General features: G+C 40.7%; 1 protein-coding gene across 1 annotated transcript in view; it reads right to left on the reverse strand.

Moving 5' to 3' along the window:
- Positions 1-798: 798 nt before the first annotated feature.
- ccdc83 (coiled-coil domain containing 83) overlaps positions 799-21,249 on the reverse strand; it is a 60,140-nt gene continuing 39,689 nt past the window's right edge. The window contains exons 7-10 of the mRNA XM_060826953.1: positions 18,380-18,501; positions 16,363-16,460; positions 8,336-8,544; positions 799-975 (exon numbers count right to left, since the gene is read on the reverse strand). Of these exons, the coding sequence (XP_060682936.1) occupies positions 799-975; positions 8,336-8,544; positions 16,363-16,460; positions 18,380-18,501 (606 nt within the window). The remainder of the gene's footprint in view (positions 976-8,335; positions 8,545-16,362; positions 16,461-18,379; positions 18,502-21,249) is intronic.

A 21,249-nucleotide genomic window follows, 5' to 3' on the forward strand; every position in this document is an offset into this window, starting at 1 on the left:
AACAGTTTGGTGATGCCACCGCGTTGGCCATCCGCCGAAGAATACAAGACAATTTCTAAAAACTCTTGTCTCCCTTTTGTGGGTGGTGGTGGGGGAGTGGGGGAGTTAAGAAACATGTAATTCTTTCTCAGCTGTTTTGAGGGAGCTTACATAGCATCTTTAAATTTGAGTAAAGATTTAATTGAGGTGAGGTCACCATAGTTCCATAGGGTTCTCTCTCATCAGAGAGATGACTGGTGGTTAACCTGTGAGTCACCATGCCTTAAATGAGGGGCAAAGTTGAAAAAGTAGGACCTTCAAGGTAATTCCAGCTGGTAGGAAATTGAACCCATGCCATTGGCATCATTATGCGTCACAAACTAGCCATTCTGCAACTGCACCAACTGACCCCAATCACAAAGCCTCATTCCAAGGTTTAAATATAGAATATTAAATAGTTGCTTCAGTTACAGAATGATTTCCTATCAAAGTAAACAAGGTAATTGATATTCAGTTGCTCCAGATATCCTCATGTATGGAGCAAATTGCTGAGAATAATTTCTGTTCTGCATTTAGTTATCTTAAATCTAAATAGGTAATTGTAATTGTTCCTAGGTACATTAAGAAAAAAACTTGGGTGAGATACCTGAATACTGCTGGTGCATGGAACTATTCCTCACTGTTTTCAGGATAGTTGGATGGGAGGAGATAAAAAGCAAATAATCTAAACCATAAAAAAACTTGCAACCACAATAGTCTTTGATTTGAAATAATCCACTCTACATCTACTAATGCTTCAAAGGACAAGAGTTTTAATAACTATAATATAGCTGATCTGAGCATTGTACCAGTAACAGGCCACACCATCGCTACTTCATTTGATTTTGTTTCTTCATTTTTCTTTCCTTGACTGGGAAGTTGCGCGATGTCTTCAAGAGGCATGGCTCGGCCCTCGACGTGCAACAGCTTCTGTTCCAAGGCACCACAATCGAAATACTGAAAAGCAAATTGCAAATTTTTACACAATTATATTGTAATAAAACCTTGCATAATTTTAAGGAAATAAAATGACCTAAAAAGTTTTCAAAACCTTTTTTGAACATTGGGTCACACAGGAAATATTTGGTCACATAATCAAAAGTTGGTTGAAAAAGTAGGTGAGAGAAGAAGAGAGGTTTGTGGAGGAAATTCTGAAGACTAGGGTCTATAAAGCTAAAGGTATGATGGAGTGATTGAAATCAGGGATGGGCAAGAATCACTGAGCTCAGGCAGTTGTATAACTTGAGATGGTTATAGAGAAGGGAAAAGAGCAATGTTGTCAAAAGATTTGCAAACTAGGAGAAAAAATTTAAAATCAAACTTCTTTTAAATTTGTTCATGAAATGTGAATGACTTTGGTAAAGTCAGCATTTGTTATATATCCTGAACTGTTCTTAAAGGTACCTAACTGTCTTCAACTGCTATTGCCCATTGGTGCAAATACATCCACGGTACTGTTCGGAAGTGAGTTCCAGGATTTAGACCTGGAAGTAAAAGTGAGGAAGTGGAAATGTAGATCCCTCAGCATTCTGGGGTAGAGAATTTCAAAGATTCACAAGTCTCTGAGTAAAATACTTTTCCTCTCATTCCTAAATGGCTTTTCGGTCTCCCAGTTCTCACCTCCCATACAGTGCAACCAACTTACCTGCACCTCCCCTGCCTATCTCTTTAAGTACTGGATATAAACTGCCATTCTGTCACCTCCAGTGGAATGCCATGATCCACTCCTTTATCAGCATTCTGCAAGGATCATTCCCTCTGGGACACATTGGTTTATTCTTCATTCCCAACACCTCTCCATGCACCATGGTATTTTCCCATGCAATTGCCTGTTTACCTCCTCCCTCCTCAAGGCACCAGACATACCTTCTAGGTGAAGCAGCAATTTACCTGCACTTCATTCAATCTAGTCTATTGTAACTGCTGTTCACGATATGATCTCCTCTAATTTGGGGAAATAATATGCAGACTGGATGACTGCTTTGCAGAACTCCTATATTCTATCCATAAAAAAATGACCCTGAGCTTCCATTTGCCTGCCACTTCAACATATCGCTGTCTTCCTATGCCAACATTTCAGTCTCAGCTTGCTACAGTGTTCTAGTGAACCTCGGCACAAGCTTGATTAAAAGAATCTCATTTTCCACTTGGGCACCTGCAGCGTCTAGGACCCAAAATCAAGTTCAATAAATTTAGAGACTGATTCCATCTTTCCATGACTTTTAACCCTGGTCCTGTCATGACATGCATTGTTTTCAGCATAACCAACCATTCTCACTCACCTAGTCACATGATATGGGTTGCTTTCAGCACAGCCTTATCATTCTCTCTACATTACTTATTCAGTTTATCTTCTGTCTTGGCCTACTATCAATAATTCTGTCATCTGCCTACCCTGTCATATCTCTCTAGGCTCCCCCCCACCTTTCAGTATAAATACATTTCCCTAGCTGCTCTCAGTTCTGAAGAAGATTCACCAATCTTGAAACTTTAGTTCTATACTCTCCCCAAAGATGCTGTCAGAGATAATGTCATAGAGATGGACAGCATGGAAACAGACCCTTTGGTCCAACCCGCCCATGCCGACTAGATATCCCAACCCAATCTAGTCACACCTGCCAGCACCCGGCCCATATCCCTCCAAACCCTTCCTATTCATATACCCATCTAAATGCCTCTTAAATGTTGCAATTGTACCAGCCTCCACCACTTCCTCTGGCAGCTCATTCCACACACATACTACCCTCTGTGTGAAAAAGTTGCCCCTTAGGTCTCTTTTATATCTTTCCCCTCTCACCCTAAATCTATACCCTCTAGTTCTGGATCCCCTTGCAGCACCTCGCATTTATCTGAATTAAGTTCCATCTACCACTTCTCAGCCCATTGGCCCATCTGGTCCGGATCCTGTTGTAATCTGAGGTAACCCTCTTCGCTGTCCACTACATGAGTTTCATCAGCAATTTCTATTCTTCCTTGGTTCCAGATTTCCAGCATCTGCAGTTCTTTATTTTAATTCTTTATGTATTTTGTAGGTTGCAATGAGATAGGGTTATTTTTTACATTCTAAAGAATAAAAGGCCCACTTTATCAAATTTGTCTTCATAGGATACTCCTGCCATCCTGGGAACAAGTCTGGTGAATTGTACTCCCTCTTTGGCAATAATATCTTTCCTAAGATAAGGGGGCCAAAGTAGAATTCAGTACTTCAGATTCTATACTCAAATCCTTTTGCTACAAAGACCTTCCTATAATAGAGTGCTGACCTTGCTTGCTAGCTTTCAGTAGCTAATTGATAGAAATAGCCAGATCTCTTTGTACATCTACACTTTCCAACCTATTATCACTTCAGAAACACTCTGCATATCTTTTTTCCTACAAAAGTTGATAACCTCTATTTTTCCAAATTATATTCCAGCTGCCACATTCTTGCTCACTCACCAACTCTATCCAAATCCTCTTGAAGCTGCTTTGCATCTTCCCTACAGCACATGTGCCTACCTAAGCTTTATAACATCCACAAACTTGGAAATATTACATTTGGTTCACACATCCAAATCATTAATATAGTGTTGACAGCCTGAGCCCCATGTACTGATTCTTGCTGTACCCCACTAATCACAGCCTCCCAATGCCTAACCTCTGATTGCAAACTGTTAGCCAATCCCTGATCCATGCCAGCAATTTACCTCCTATCCCATGTGCTTTAATTTTGCTAACTAATCCCCTATTCTGAAGTTTATTAAAGTCTTTATGAACATCCAATTCCAGTCAGTAACAGCCTCAAAAACTGTGTTTGTCAAACACAAATCCATATTGACTCTATCCCAATCAGATCATCATTGTACAAGTGTCCGTTTATCACATACTTTTTAACAGATATGATGTACTAACGGGATTAAAATTCAATCTACTGAAGTCACCAACTTTGAAAATTTGTGCATCCTACCAGGAAAATGCTGTATGGTTTACTTCACATTTTTCTTACAGCTGGTGGACAGTACAAAATGAATTTACAATAGATTCTGGGTTTAAAATATCTTTTTCATCCTGGAATTCCTTAGATAAGTCACAAATACACATCAGTGTCTTCTCCAAAACTGTTTGAATCTTCAGGCCTGGTTTCATCATTATAGTGTTGAAATTACCCTGGCTTTGGCACTGTCACCCTTTAAGCTCTCCACAATATTTGACATCACTGACCATAAGCAATATAATATTTATCAAACTGTACTTGTATGACTACATTCCTAGCTATGCAATAGTAAATAATTAACAACATGATCCAGCAATTGCTTTTCTTTATTTTACAGTCATCTCCATTTCCACTCTTGCCTGTATGTCCTCAATAACAGCATCGGCAGCCCTCCCTATGTATACATCCTGTGACCACTTTGGCCACACTGTCTTTAACACAACATGGAAATAAGTTGAACATTTTCTTATCTGAATGGCTTCTTCCCAACTTACATTGTGTTCGCTCCCACTGTAAACTCTGCAAATTTGTCATCAGCTTCACCTGCTTCCCTGGTGTGCTGTACTAAGCCATGCAAAACTTTAAAATGACCCACATGCTATCCATTAAATGCTATCTATCCCTGCAGTTCAATTCCAGATCTAACACCACACTACCACGAATAAAATCTTTGCCTACACTTCTGTTACTACTATGCATTTTTCTGGCCTCCAGTTCACTCTTGGCATTCTGAAGAAATTTTGATACCCTACATTGAGTTTCATTCATTCATTCATTCATTCATGATCCCATCTCTGATCTGGATTGGCTCCATTAATTCTTGAACATACTGAATTGAAAATTTTAGTTCCCTTCCCCACACAATCTCTGCAAGCTCAGCTAAGTTTTATGTCCTTTAATTTTACTTTTTCACATTTCCTGTGCAGAGTGTAGGTGATGGCCTCATTTGCTAGGATTCTTTTCCAAACCATTCTATTATTACACTTTCCATGTGATTAAAAAAAAATCTTTTCAACAAAGCCTGTAGTTGTCCTTTCCAATATTCTCAATTTGGCCAAGTAGCTTTCACATACATTAACTGCCTGGGATATTTTCTGTACTAGATGTTACATAAATACCAATTGTAGCTATAAATGTACAAATTATTGGTTTGATATTAAATTTTCCTTTCAATGGAAATAACTAATTTTATAGAAATGAATGTACATGAAATCTACACATGTTCTTTTAAAATACTTTTGATGCATCACTGATATAAATGTTTATATAAATTTGACATAAATATCCCAGAATTTTGAGGGAGGCAAGGAAACAAATTGCTGGAGCATTGACAGACATCTTTGTATCCTCTTTCGCCACAGGTAAGGTCCCAGGAGACTGGAGAATAGCCAATGCTGTCCCATTGTTTAAGAAGGGTAGCAGGGACATTCCTGAAAATTACAGGCCTATTAGCCTCACATCAGTAGTTGGGAAATTATTAGAAAGGATTCTCAGAGACAAGATCGATATGAATTTAAAAGCAAATGGACTTATAGTTTTAGTGATAGATGGTTTTGTGTGGGGGACTTGTGCCTCACTAACGTGATTGAGTTTTTTGAAAATGTGATGATAATGATTGAAGAGGAAAAAGTGCCTGACGTTGTCTACATGGACTTCAATAAAACCTTTGACAAGGTCCCTCATAGCAGACTGGTACAGAAAGTGAAGTCACATGTTATCGGGGTGACCTAGCAAGATGGATACAGAACATGGGTCAGTCATAGGAGACAGAAGGTAGCGGTGGAAGGATGCTTTTCAGAATGGAGGGCTGTGACTAGTGGTGTTCCACAGGGATCAGTGCTGGAACCTCTGCTGTTTATGATTTACATAAACAAATTGCAGGAAAATGTAGCTGGTCTGATTAGTAAGACTGTGGACGATACAATGATTGGTGGACTTGCAGATAGTGAGGAAGATTGTCAGAGAACACAGCAGGAGAAAGATCACTTGGAAGCATAGACAGAGAGATGGCAGATGGAGTTAAATCCAGACAAATGTGAGGTGATGCATTTTGAAAGGTCAAGTAAGAGTGGAGCTGAAAATGTGTTGCTGGTTAAAGCACAGCAGGTTAGGCAGCATCCTAGGAACAGGAAATTCGACGTTTCGGGCCAGAGCCCTTCATCAGGAATGAGGAGAGGGTGCCAGGCAGGCTAAGATAAAAGGTAGGGAGGAGGGACTTGGGGGAGGGGCGATGGAGATGTGATAGGTGGAAGGAGGTCAAGGTGAGGGTGATAGGCCGGAGTGGGATGGGGGCGGAGAGGTCAGGAAGAAGATTGCAGGTTAGGAGGGTGGTGCTGAGTTGAGGGAACCGACTGAGACAAGGTGGGGGGAGGGGAAATGAGGAAACTGGAGAAATCTGAGTTCATTCCTTGTAGTTGGAGGGTTCTCAGGTGGAAGATGAGGCGCTCTTCCTCCAACCGTCGTGTTGTTATGTTCTGCCGATGGAGGAGTCCAAGGACCTGCATGTCCTCGGTGGAGTGGGAGGGAGGGAGAGTTAAAGTGTTGAGCCACGGGGTGGTTGGGTTGGTTGGTCCGGGCGTCCCAGAGGTGTTCCCTGAAGCGTTCTAAAAGTAGGCGGCCCGTCTCCCCAATATAGAGGAGGCCACATCGGGTGCAGCGGATGCAATAGATGACGTGTGTGGAGGTGCAGGTGAATTTGTGGGGGATATGGAATGATCCCTTGGGGCCTTGGAGAGAAGTAAGGGAGGAGGTGTGGGCGCAAGTTTTACATTTCCTGTAGTTGCAGGGGAAGGTGCCGGGAGTGGAGGTTGGGTTGGTGGAGGGTGTGGACCTGATGAGGGAGTTACGGAGGGAGTGGTTTTTGCGGAACGCTGATAGGGGAAGGGAGGGAAATATATCCCTGGTGGTGGGGTCCGTTTGGAGGTGGCGGAAATGACGGTGGATGATACGCTGTATACGGAGGTTGGTGGGGTGGTAGGTGAGAACCAGTGGGGTTCTGTCTTGGTGGCGGTTGGAGGAGCGGGGCTCAAGGGCGGAGGAGCGGGAAGTGGAGGAGATGCGGTGGAGGGCATCGTCGATCACATCTGGGGGGAATCTGCGGTCCTTGAAATATGGCAGTGGAGGCTTGGAGGGCCCTGTTCCTGTGCTGTATTGTTCTTTTGTTCTGACATTGCAGGCTTCTCAGTTCTATTCAGCTAATTTTTTAAATAATGAGAATTATCAACAGTTATCACAAGAAAAAGAGAATTGTATTGCCCTGAAGGAGATGAAAAAACATCTGATCTAGAAGAAAAATGGGCCTATTGATTAGATTTTTAAAAAAATACCAAAAATTGAAGGCTAGGATTTGGACGGCCAAATATGATTCAGAAATCTTGCATATAATCTTATTCTGCTGTGTAATGAAGTGGTTACAATTATTCCCAACTTTTAATTCCTCAAAAACCAGCAAATTAGAGAAAGGGAATAAACAATTCCAGATACTTCTAAAATATCCATTCATGTGCAGTCAGTTCTTCTATAACATGGTGGTTCCGTTCTTGTGCAACCCGGCTTTATAGAAAAATCACACTTTAGAAACAGCACTTTAAGTGTTGGTGATGTAATCACACTATAGCCAATATAGGTTTTAAAAGTTCATGCTTTAGAACAGCACAATTCATCAATTGTGTTACAGCGAATTTGTGTTGCTGAAATGTGCATTATAGCAGAACGAATTGTTTCTTTAAACTTCAAAACATTACGACTACCGTTTACAGCATGCTTGCAAGAACAATTTTATCATAGACGACATTGTAAGAGTGTCTAAACGTGTAAAGTTTCTAATTTGCTCTGATTTTGATTTACATGTTTTAGTACTTCAAACATAGAGTTAACTTATAAAAGAGTTGTTCTCTACTAAGGCATATTACTTTGTGAAAACCTAATAAATAGTAGCATAATAAGATTACCTAATGGTGCTGCCATAAGGAAGTCTCTGAAGGAAAGTGGGAGATCATTGTTGACAGTGAAATTTCAAAACATTTTGTTTTGTTTACCATTACTTAATTTTGGAACTGGACTCCAATAATTATCAGGATTGACACTTTAGCCAGGGCTCTATTTAACATGAGAACATGTGTCTGAACAATATTAAATTAAAAGGGAACATACATCATTGCACCATTATCTTTATCTAAATGTATATTTGATAAGTTTTCCAAACATTTATAGCTATAAAAATACAATTTTACAAATAATAACACTGAACTTCATTCTGTATCTTCATGCATGACCTATTATTGAACAGTATTGTGGGTAACAACCAAAGATTTTAAAACTTACTTTCAATTTCACTTAACTAACCTTAAAGTATTTTTCATCTTCCTGCAACAAGTAGGTGAGATTTTGTGATACAGACTTGCCCAGTTGGAACTGTGGTTCATTATCACTTTCTGTCATTTCCTCTTTAAAATACGGTTGCATTGATGAAACTTTCTTCTCTGATGCAAGCAATGTTGCACTCTTGAGTTTTGGTAGATTGTAGCTAGCATCACTGATTGCCACAGGGGCATCTGTTTAAAAATAAAACTCTTATTACAATCCAAAAACTGATTGCCTGAAACTTGAGATGATTGACTTAACATAGTGAGTAGCTGACTTTTGCAATTAGAGATCACATGTTGAATGCTTGGTCTTGCTAAGCTAGTTGGTGGCAGTTTGGCATCAAGTGAACTTTTGGCTTCAATGAAGCTGGGCTACTGAAGCCTTTCATGACTGTTTAACCACGGTATTTTAATTATTCCATTGAGCAGAAACACCACTGTTTCTGTCCACCATTTTTCAGCATTTTCATTTTATTTTTAATGAAAGAAAGAGTATGAAGCCTGTTCAAACAGTCCTAATAGCTGCACTTCTAAGTTCTGTTATCATCCATGTAAAACTCTTTTGCACTTACCTCAGTGATTGCTTATCCTTTGATGACATATGTTGAAACCAGAAGTGTGCACAGCATTATTCATGGTCTAACCAAAGTTCTAAATTCTCTACTTCTGAATTGTATTCCTCTAGAAATGAACTCAATGCTTTGTTGTAATATAATGATTTTATGAAGCTGCATTGATTTAAAAAATTTTTTTAAATTGAAAAATAGATTTTTTAATATTACAATAAATACGAAACAATACAAAGAAAGGACACAAAAAAAGTTTAAAAACCCAAACCGCTCTCAAGTACAAATGTATGAATATATATAAAAATATATTTTAAAAACCCAAATTAACTACTTAACTAAATACATAATAACTAACAACCTGATAAATAATAATATTATTCTCCCAAACTTTGAATAATATTACAGCTCAGCAAAACAAAACACTAACTCTTGAATAGCAAGAGCATTAATTTTCACTTACATTCGCAGATCCCCCTCTCTGGATAGTGGAATCATAAAGTACAACTGTTACTGCTATATAAAAGTGTGGCAGACAAACCTGTGTCCAGGTATTCCATAAAGGGCTGCCATGTCTTATAGAAATTCTCAGTTTTGTGGTGTACCATACTTGTTAGAAAATCCATGGGAATATGCTCCATAACAACCTTCCTCTAGTGCAACCAGCCCTGGGATTTTCAGACACCCACCCTAACAAGATATTCTTTCTTGCACAGAAATTGAGGATGATGAAAAGTTTTTTTCTTCTGTGCATCTACAGGGATTACATTGGGCAGGCCAAGAAGAAGAGAGGTAGAGCCCTTCTCCACTCTTACATCCAAAATCCCCTCCATTGCACCCCTGTTATGTGACCTGCCTGTATTGCTTGCAAGACAAAGCTTTTCACTGTTCCTTGGTACATGTGACAATAAATTCTATTCAATTCAATTCAATTCAGAACGTGGGAGAGAGAAGTGTGTTGAGCTAGATAAGTAAGTAATAGGTAAACAACAGCAAAAACAAAAACACAGGTACAAGCAAATGTTAAAAGTTTGTGAGTCCATTCAGTATTCTAACAATAGTAGGATAGAAACTGTTTTGAAACCGGCGTGTGTTCAGGCTTCTGTACCTTCACCTTGATGGTAGAGGTTGTAGAAAAACATTGCCATGGCGGAATGGATCTTTGAGAATGCTGGTGGCCTTTCCTTGATAGCGGGCCTGGTAGATGGATTCTATAGATGGGAGGTTGGCCTTTGTGATTGTCCAGGCTGCATTCACTACGCTCTGTAACTGTGTCCAATCTTGAATGGTACAGAGAGAATGCTCTCGATGGTGCATCTATTGGCAAAGGTATTTGCCGTCATGTCAAATTTCCTCAGCTGCCTGAGGAACAAGTCAACTAGTAAGAGGGCACTTTGCCTGAGATGTTTCAATATCTAACCCTATTGAAACATGTCCCCAGAAGCCCAATCACTCATGTAAGATAAAAGCGAACTTGGTTGATAGTTTTTAATGTCCGGGAAATCCACTCCCCCTAGACTGCAAGGCAATTGCAGTTTAGCTAATCTAATAAGGGGCCACTTAAGATGCCAAATAAAAGAGCTGAACCAGCCATTCAGTCTCCTGAACGATTGCTTATTGAAAATAGGGGGAAGCATCCATATAGGGTCCAACAAACAAGGAAGAATCTTCATAAGAGCTATCCAACCTAACCATGAGACTGGAAGCACCTCCCATCTTTGAAGGTCTTGTTTGATTTTGTCGAATAATTGAACAAAATTAGTTTTAAAGAACCAATCAAGAACTAGAGTGATGAATATGCCCAAATACATAAACCCCCCACCCCGTGACCACTTAAATGGGAATCAAGATTTGCCCTCAAGACCTAGCACCTTCGTAAGACCTCTGATTTTTGCAAAATTAATCTTGTACCCTGAAAAGGTGCCAAACAAGCTGATGCATTGTAAAAGGCGAGGTACTGAAACTGCTGGATTTGACAAAAAAATGAGAACATCGTTCACGTACAACAAAATCTTGTGTAATTTTGACCCCACTGCTGGAGCTGATATATTGGGATCCCTATGAATGGCTTCCTTCAATGGTTCAATCACCAATGTAAAAAACAATGGTGAAAGGGGACAGTCCTGTCAGCTGTCCCTAAAAATGCTAAAATTGTTTGATCGTACCCCAATGGTAATGACCACAGCAACAGGATCACTGTGGAGAATCTTTATCCATCTTATAAGAGCTTTGCCCAAGGCAAACTGCTCAAGAATACAAAAAAAGGTACTGCCACTCAACTCAGTCAAACGCCTTCTCTGCATCTAGAGAAATCACCAATCCCTATATTGACTTACTGATTTGCTCGAATTACATTAAGCAGCCTACTAACATTATTGAAAGGTCTGCAGCTCTTTATGAAGCCTGTCTGGGTCCTCTTTAACAATAGTAGGTAACACAGTTTACAGCCTTAACACAAGAGTCTTAGAGAGGATTTTAAAGTCAACATTTAAGAGTGAAATGGGCCTGTAAGAAGCACAGTCCTCCAGGGCCTTCTTTTTTTAATAATAAACAAAATTTTGGCCTCTGTTAGAGATGGCGGGAGTCGAGGGCCTGTCAACCATGCTCTGAGGAGACGTTGCTGCTCACCCTTCTATCACTTCCTAGTGGCAAAATAGGAAATAACTAGCCTTCTGGCATAGGCTTTGGCAGTTTTCCAAAAGACGGATGGGCTACTAACCAAGCCTGAATTAATGTCTGGGAAAGCTCTAAATTCCTTAGAGAAGTACTCCACAAACTTATTATCTTTAAGGATAAAGGGATCCATTCGCCAGTGCCTCAGACCCACTATAGCATCTTTAATCTTAACCAACAAGTACACTGGAGCATGATCGGAGATGGTAACATTACCAACCGCACAAGATGCCAACAAATCCAGGATTGCCACAGGGGTCAGAAAAAAATCAATCCTGGTGTGACATCTGTGTGGATTAGATCCCTGCTTGTAGGGTAGATATGCATCCAGACGTCCACCAATCCTAACTCCACGCACAGATCCACTAATTGTTTAATTTGTAGAAAGGGTATCTGGGGGACTTTGGACTATCTGGGGGACTTTGGACAACCTGTTGGCTGTGTGATCCAAAGTACAATTAAAATCTCCCCCTATAATGATATGCCAGGACTCCAGACTGATCAATTTGGAGAACACATCTACCAGAAATTGGAAGGGATGGGCTGGAGGGCAGTAAATATTTAAAACACCATATTCTTCCCCGTTTATCAGGGCTTTGAGGATTACAAACCTCCTGTGTATGTCTTTAATACACTCTAGTAATTTAAACGGGAGATTCCTCCTAACCAATATAGCAGTCCCCTGCTTCTGGTATTAAAAGATGAAAAGTAAGCCCAATGAAAGCCATTCTGCTGTACTTTCAAATGCTCCTTATCATTCAAATGCGTCTCCTGTAATAAAGCATTATCCACCCTTTCCTTTCTAAGGCTCGAGAGTACCTTTTTCCTCTTAATTGGTGAGTGACTCCCCTTGATATTCCAGGTACACTATTTAATCAACTCATTAGCCATAACCTTCTGCAGTAAATTTAGATTCCAGAGAGGGGGAACTCTAATTACAAACCGCTGAGCCTTAGTGTCGTGAGATCCATCGAACATAAAAACTGCATAAATTAAAATCACTACAGTTAAACAAACCCACAAAGCCATCAAAGACTATATACAATAAACAAACCCAACATATAAAGCACCAATGGGGCTGAAGAGGGGAACTCACTTCCTGCCCAAAGGGGGCATCTACATATCCCAAAACCCAACTTCCCATCCCACTGCCAATACTGCAGCCAGGGCATTTAAATATCTGAACCAGGCATAAACTGCCCATAAGTAGGCATCTAGCCATCCCCAACCATTTTCTCTCCTCCTTGCTAGAGCCGCATCACAAACACAAGCAGAAAAGTAAGAAAATACACCTTGAAATAACATTGTGAACAAAGAAATTTTGAAAGAAAACAAGAGGTGAGTACCCCATCCATATTTTGGTATAACTTAGAAATAGAAAGTACACATCTAAACCGCCCCTGAAAATAGTTTAGACCAGATTATTACCGATAATAAAAAAGAAAAGAAATCCCTGACTGGACGTGCTCCTTTTTTTTTAAGAGAGAAGTAGAGACATAGAGTCATAGAGATGTACCCAAACAGCACTATTATTTGTACATACAAAATTGTTTACATTAAGCTAATTTGTCACAAAGTCGCTTGTCTCCTCCGATGTGTCAAAGAGATATACAGATCCATCTAAGGTGATCTGAAGCATCGCCGGATACCTCAGAGTACTGGATCCCGAACTCCCTCAGTCTTTTCTTGATGCTGTCATAGGAGTTTCTTTTCCAGATCACCGCCGCTGAAAAGTCCTGGAAGAACATGATCTTAGAGCCCTCGTAAACTAGGGCCTTCGGATCCTTCCTTTGGATTCTGGAAGCTTCCTTGATTCTCTCCTCATCTCTATAGTGATGAAACCGTACCAAGATAGGACGAGACAGTGGTCCAGACCTGACCTCCGTGCTGTGACCCAATGAGCCCTCTCAATCTTGAAACTTCTCATTCTAACTTCCAAGTTAAGGAATTTCGGCAACCAGTCCTCAATAAATTCTACCAGCCGCTCACCCTCCTTAGCCTTCGGCAGACTGACAATCTAAATATTTTTTTCTCCTGCCCCTGTTAGCGAAGTCAGCAACCTGGTCAAGCAAATTACAGACATGCATCTCCAGGACCTGGATGCTGTGCTTGGAGGAACCAGTATCGGCTTCCACCACTGTGGCTCTGTGTCCTACCTCATGTGTTCTTTCCTATAGGTCTCCCAGCTGCTGTTCATGCTTCTACAGCATGATAGCGATCGGGGCCAGCTTCTCCTCTATCTGCTTGCTCAATATCTTGCAAGATTTCATGAGCTCCTTTATCAGGACCTGGTAGGAAATCAAGTCTGAGGATCCTGCAGGCTGGGCACGGGCCTGACCTCAGACCTACCTTCTCCCTTCTTCGATATCACTGGACAGTGAAAACCAAGGTAAGTTGCTCTCTAACAGTTTCCTGGGACTCCACAACCTTTCCAGAGTCCCAGAATATCGTGTTGGTCTGGATAGGGTGGGTTAGGACTTCGTTCCGCTTGCGATGTGGTGCAGAGCTCTGCAATGCGATCTTCCTAGATCGCTGCCATTTTGGATCACCATGGCATTGCTTTTTAATGATTTGCTTTTCAGGACACCAAGATATCTTCATGCATATATGTTGTAGTTTCATTTTCCAAGGGGTAGCTGGCCTCTTAGTCTGCAAATTGCACCACCATGTACTTGCTTTATTGCAATTATGATCTACTTGCTCATTCTGCATAGTCAGAGCACCAATTGGTGTAGAACACCCATTCTTACCTTCTATCAGTCTAAGTAGATTTTTATTTAACTCTTTCACCTCATGGCTTGATCTTTTTATGCTCTGCTTGCAGTTCTAACCTCAATGTGTTGTAACTCAGTCAGAGTGTCTCAGCTCACTTGCATCATTGCCAAATTCCATTGCCTCATTATAGTCCAGAAAGTTGGTTTTAAGGTTTTTCCCCTTTTTCAGGTTCCTCTGTGTCCAACTACTACTACCCTCTACTACCCAACCACAGTGACTGGGATTCAGATTCTCTCTCACATCACTTTATGTCTTGACATGCTCACTTCCTATTCTTTTGTTGTTTTTCTGCTCCTTTGGTGGCTGCTTGTTCAATTCTTGCATATCTATAAGTAATTTCTTTAAAATATGGTGATACTTGTAAAGCAATGCAATGGACACTGTTTCTAATGGTAGCAGATTGCTCTATCCTAGACAGAGGGATTGAGCATCTTGAATGTTAATGTGACTGCATTAATATATAGGTAATAGTTCTTTTAGATGGTAAGTAGGGTTTAAGGTTCAGAAGGTGAACTATATTGTGACAGAATATGCAGCCTCTGCCCTACTGTTACAGCTACTGTGCTGATATGGCTGGTCAATTTGAAATTGTTGACAATGGTAACCCTCGGTATGTTGGAGATGTCATGAAGGTTGAGGATAATGACTTGCCTTTCTCCTGTTTGTAATGATGTTGACATGATGCATTTGTGCAAATATCTCTTGTCATTTGTCTGCCCCAAGCTTCCATTTTATCCAGGTCCTGCTCGATAGACTACTGAACACCGTTTCACTATTGTAGTAATTGTATTGAAACTGAATGTAAGAATTGTTAGCAATTGGATCTACTCTGACCTTATGGTATATAAATGTCTATAGAAAATCTCCTGAATTCTGGGTGGTTTGGAAGATGACAATTGTCATATTATTGTTTTGTTCAAAATGCAGAGAAACATGCTCACATCCCAATAGTAACATTAGACTTTATCTTTCAGTCAATGAAGAAACAAGGGTATAGACCGCTGCTTGTAAAACAATGCCTTTTCATTGGCTCCAACGGGAATTTGCTCTTCTGGTTGCAGCATGGGTTGATCAAGAAAAGTACTGAAGAGGCCTTGTGGCGTGGTACTTTCTGGCAAGGCTACACTGCCTCTGTCACAAATTGGGCATGACCATTAAGGGGTAGCTTTAGCTCTATTTCAATTTCTGAATTATAGGCCCATTTACAGACCTTTTGATAAATGGTTCTTCATCATTTTAGATCTTTGATTCCCTTTTAGTTGGAGCTTTTCCTCAACTTTTTAGTTCCCCCTTTTCCTAAACCTGCAGGAGACAAGGGTAGCCTAGGATGATAGGATCAACAGGGCATCTGGAAAGGACAGTAGTATATAACTGTTTCTCATAATCACCAAGCATTTTGTGTTGAATAATCTCCAGCTATTGGTTAAATCCATAGCAATTCACACAGGCTTCTCTAACTGCCAAACTCTATCACCTAAAAGGACAAAGACATAAGATCCATGGGAACACCATCTGCTCCCTCCAACACCATCCAAACCTGGGGGGACCATATCACAGTTCCTTTCCCTTATGGATCAAAATCCTGGAACTCCCTGGAACTCCCTTCCTAACAGCATTATGGATATACCTAAACCCAAAGGACAGCAGAGGTTTAAGAAGGTACCTCAACACATCTTCTCCAAAGTAAATAGAGATCAGCAATAAATTCTGGCCTTTGCCAGTGACATCCACATCCCATTAATGAATACAAATAATCTGTATTATCCTAAATCACTGCACGTAATTACTTGAATAAAGTAACTCAAATGATGTGAACTCAATGTCAAATGATCTGTCCATTGTTAATTACTAACCAATATCATATATTTAACCATATATTTTTTAAAATGTAGTGTTACAGAAACATGAATATTATTTAACAACGCGGAAATATATATTGTTTTCTGAAATAAAGTATTCCTATGTGATTTACAATTTGTTTTCTTATTATTACCTGAAGGTTCGCCTCTGAACGTTAATTTAGCTAATTCTTCTTCCAATATCCCACCATCTTGGCTCTTTGATCCAGCTGCACGAATTTTGAACAGGTTTCTACGACCATTGGAAAAAAAGATTTGAATTATCATATAGGATCAATTATAGGATGAGTCTTATCTGGTGACTGGAGAGCTGGTAATCACATACGTTGTCCTCTTTGGGGAAGGCCTAATGAATCCAGAGTCAACTAGGCACATGACAGGTCATCGGCAGACCTTTCCACAGGTGTCAGAAAGTTGTTCCTTCTCAAGTATACTGTGGCCTTGATGTTTTTCAGAGGGGTCATAAAACAACCCAGGCTCTGAATCGGCTGAAGTGGTACAGAGATGAAAGGGTTTACTGAGAAGCTTTTTGTGTATATGTAAACAAATGAGTCTTTAGACTTCAGGCTTTCATGTTTTAAAAGTAACCTGTATACTGAAAGGGGAGTGATCATTCCAGGCAGCTGAGGCTTTTGGGACAGTGTAGCAGTGGGCTGTGTGGAAACAGGCTGCTAGACTCTCTCTTCTGCCCTTCTAACTTCAACCTGTAAGCCCCTGTTTCATTTTTACTGTGTTTAAGGGGTTCGTTTATTGGGATTATTGCACTTATTTTTAAGAACAACATGATTAAGTCTAGTTTGGTGGACTGTTCTGTGGATATTCTATATTCTGTTCTTTGTGTTTCATTCTGTAATTTTGTGAATAAATTGTTAGCTATTTTAAAACATGGTAGTCAAACTAGCTAACTTACTCTGGATAATTTTCATTGTACATTTACCAAAACAAATAGCAAAGTTATAGTCTGGGTTAAAAAGTGAGGTCTGCAGATGCTGGAGATCATAGCTGAAAATGTGTTGCTGGTTAAAGCACAGCAGGTTAGGCAGCATCCAAGGAATAGGAAATTCGATGTTTCGGGCATAAGCCCTTCATCAGGATTCCTGATGAAGGGCTTATGCCCGAAACGTCGAATTTCCTATTCCTTGGATGCTGCCTAACCTGCTGTGCTTTAACCAGCAACACATTTTCAGCTTATAGTCTGGGTTGCCTGCTTAAGAATGTTTTGAGTGGTTTGGCCTAGTCCATAGCACAGGATCAAAACTCTTGAGGCAGGGGTCTCTGCAACCGAGTATCACTGGCTACTCAAAGGCTAGCAGGAATCTTTCTCAGTATATTTTATATGCACGGGCTAACTCCAGGACAACTACCTACTGAACAGATAAGATTATGGAGGGATCCAGGCAGGCCACACTAAAGTAATGATGGGAGGAATTTTGCATTCCTTTAACCTGGAATGGAATGCCTTTGAGTGAGGGCCATGCTGCCACTCAGACAAACAGCCAATACAGATGAACTTGTTGTGCATACCACATGACAAACCTGCAGCTTGATTATTAAAAGCAGAAGCATTTGAGCCCCTGATGTGGTCACTGGTTGTCACCTGAAGGTTTCAATTGGTGGGATGCTGAAGGATGATAAGAGCCTTCCCATCCCATAATTAATTGGGGTGGAGTTGCTACCCTACTAAATGCTCTTCCTGCTTCCAAACATGCTAATAGAGAAGCCAGCAGGTTCTGCAAATTGTATGAAACAAATGATTTTGTATCTATCAGGTGGAAACAAAAACATGTGATTTTACTGGCTGTGTCTTTTCTGACACTTTCAGAAATATGGCACAGTTGGCATAATATAGAATGGAGTTACATCTTACCAAAAATAAAATTTCTCCCTAAAACTTTGCTAAAAGGGTAACTTGTATATTATTTTGAGTATTGCTACTAATATTTTGGGTTTACAGCAAGGATTTATAACTTGGTAAATCCATTCACTCAAATCTTAATTACAGCTGATACCAATGCATTAAAAAGGCAATATGGCAGGTATAATAAACATTAAGAATAGCATTTAAGTATTAAAATTAAGACTGTACAGATCTGTTAATAGTATATTGAGAAGGTAAGAGATGTCTAAATACTTATGAGGATTGACAATTACCTGCATACATTAAGGTCACTGATCTGGCAATCAAACAGTTGACTCAAAATTTTCAGATTGTCCTGTTCAACTTTTTGTACTGCTTGTTCCAAATTAGTAACTTCGAGACTATATAGGTTTAGCTGCAGAAACATGAACAAATAATAAGTTTATCAGTATCAAAATCTGACCAAACTTTCACCTGAAATTTTGTCAGTGATGAAACAAGAGGTGGCTCAGTGGTTAGCACTGATGCCTCACAGCACCAGGGTCCGAGGTTCTTTCCACCCTAGGCAACTGTGTGGAGTTTGTACATTTTCCTCACGTCTGCATGAGTTTTTTCCGGGTGCTCTGGTTTCCTCCCACAACCTAAAGATGTGCAAGTTAGGTGGATTTGCCGTGCTAAATTGCCCACAGTATCCAGGCATGTGTAGGTTAGGTGCATTAGTAAGGGGAAATGTAAAGTTATAGGGTAGGGGAATGGGTCTGGGTGGGATACTCTTCAGAGGATCGGTGTGGACTTGTTGGGCCAAATGCTTGTTTCCACACTGTAGGAATTCTATGAAGTGTGTTTGATACTAACCAGGAAGTCTCTGTGGCATGGTTTGCCTGTAAGTTGACTTCCTCAACTTTCCTGTCAAAACAGTGACTCTTCGTAACCTCCTCTTGACTTTCATTGAGTTCATTCTGGATTAGAGGTGCTGGAAAAGCACAGTAGTTCAGGCAGCATCCGAGGAGCAGTAAAATCGACGTTTCGGGCAAAAGCCCTTCATCAGGAATGCAGGCAAAATGCCTGAAGGGTGGAGAGATAAATGAGAGGAGGGTGGGGGAGGAAAGAAAGTAGCATAGAGTACAATAGGCGAGTGGGGGAGGGGATGAAGATGATAGGCCAGGGAGGAGGGTGGAGTGGATAGATGGAAAAGAAGATAGGTAGGTAGGACAAGTCATGGGGACAGTGCTGAGCTGGAAGTTTGGAAGTGGGGTGAGGTGGGGGAAGGGGAAATGAGGAAACTGTTGAAGTCCACATTGATGCCCTGGGGTTGAAGTGTTCCGATGCGGAAGATGAGGCGTTCTTCCTCCAGGCGTTGGGTGATGAGGGAGTGGCGGTGAAGGAGGCCCAGGACCTTCATGTCCTCGGCAGAGTGGGAGGGCAGTTGAAATGTTGGGCCACAGAGCAGTGGGGTTGATTGGTGCGGGTGTCCCAGAGATGTTCCCTAAAGTGCTCCGCGAGAAGGCGTCCAGTCTCCCCAGTGTAGAGGAGACCGCATCAGGAGCAATGGATATAATAAATGATATTGGTGGATGTGCAGGTAAAACTCTGATGGATGTGGAAGGCTCCTTTAGGGCTTTAATGGAGGTGAGGGAGGAAGTGTGGGTGCAGGTTTTGCAATTCCTGCAGTAGCAGGGGAAGGTGCCAGGATGGGAGGGTGGGTTGGTTGTAGGGGGGCATGGACCTGACCAGGTAGTCATGGAGGGAATGGTCTTTGCGGAAGGCAGAAAGGGGTGGGGATTTTACTGCTCCTCAGATGCTGCCTGAACTGCTGTGCTTTTCCAGCACCTCTAATCCAGAATCTGGTTTCCAGCATCTGCAGTCATTGTTTTTACCTTTCATTGAGTTGACGCCCAGGACTGATTTTGGCCCATATCCCCACTGTCACAACCCTCTTAGAAACTTACTGTAAATCTGGTAATAAGTGCAGCAGCATTGATGTTAGTGAGCAAGTTAAGCAGCCAATGACATTGAAGTATTCACACATTAAACAAGATATTTAATATCCTTCAATTTTAATGTTCATTTTAGAATATAAAAATGATTATGATTGAATTTAAAAGGTAACATACAGATAAAATTGATTGATTCCACATTTTAAAAGAAAATCAGAGTGGACAGAAAAATAAGGCTGAACATTCCCAGAAATCAATTAAGTATCAGTTTTGGTGTTTCTCTCTACAAACCCTCAGATGATTTCTCATGCTATTCTCAAACCTTGATTCATTACCCATGTACACCACCTCTATGGTACCCCTCTTGTCCTACCTTCCTTCTTGCTACAGGCGAAGGTACTCACTACTGTGGGAATCTCCTGGGATTTCTGGCATGGCGCAATTTCAAAGCCTATTTCCTACATTCGAATCAATGAGTTTGGTGCCTGTCCCTGCCTACAAAATGTCCTGGCAAGTGTATTACAATGAAAGAAGACTGTGCACTCCAAGAAGCTGCACTAATATGGACAGCTATAATTGTAAGTGGATCAGGGATGTTCCATAAAGGGATGGTGAGGCTGGTACTGTCCGATGCCAATGCCCATGGGTGGGTGTGTGGACAATCACTGCCTATTGAATTTGCTCTGAGATATTAGTGACTGATGACCAACATTCTAGTTTCAATCTGATGGTTGGGAGATTGGGAACTTGCATATCAATAAGGTGAGGTTGCGTAACAATAGCATGTTAATACAAATGGTTTTAAATAGGCCTCTGGCTATTCACTAATGAGATTTTTGTCTCATGGATCAAGACTTGGTTGGAAAATCAGACCTTTCCTTCTTGTTGAGAATCTCATTTCTGCAAATCTTACTCTAGCTCTCTAACTGATTTGCTGATGCTTCATCATTCAGGGGCTGGGAAGATTCCACACAAAACTTTTATGGACAGTGAAGATGTTTAGCAGTAATAATGCAGGTGGTACATTACTAAAAACCCACCTTCACTTTATTCCATAAAATTTAAAAATACAAGAAATTTTTCAATAAGTCTAGAATTGAGAAGTGCAAGTTTAATCAATTGTGATGGCAATGCAAAGTGAAGATGTGCCCTGAAAAAAAAGGCAGCCTGAAGTGAAGGGCAACCCCAAGGTGCCCTGCAATCATCTGTCATAAAGGTACAGTTTA

The sequence above is a fragment of the Hemiscyllium ocellatum genome, chromosome 6 (assembly GCF_020745735.1).
Source record: "Hemiscyllium ocellatum isolate sHemOce1 chromosome 6, sHemOce1.pat.X.cur, whole genome shotgun sequence".
Lineage (NCBI taxonomy): Eukaryota > Metazoa > Chordata > Chondrichthyes > Orectolobiformes > Hemiscylliidae > Hemiscyllium > Hemiscyllium ocellatum.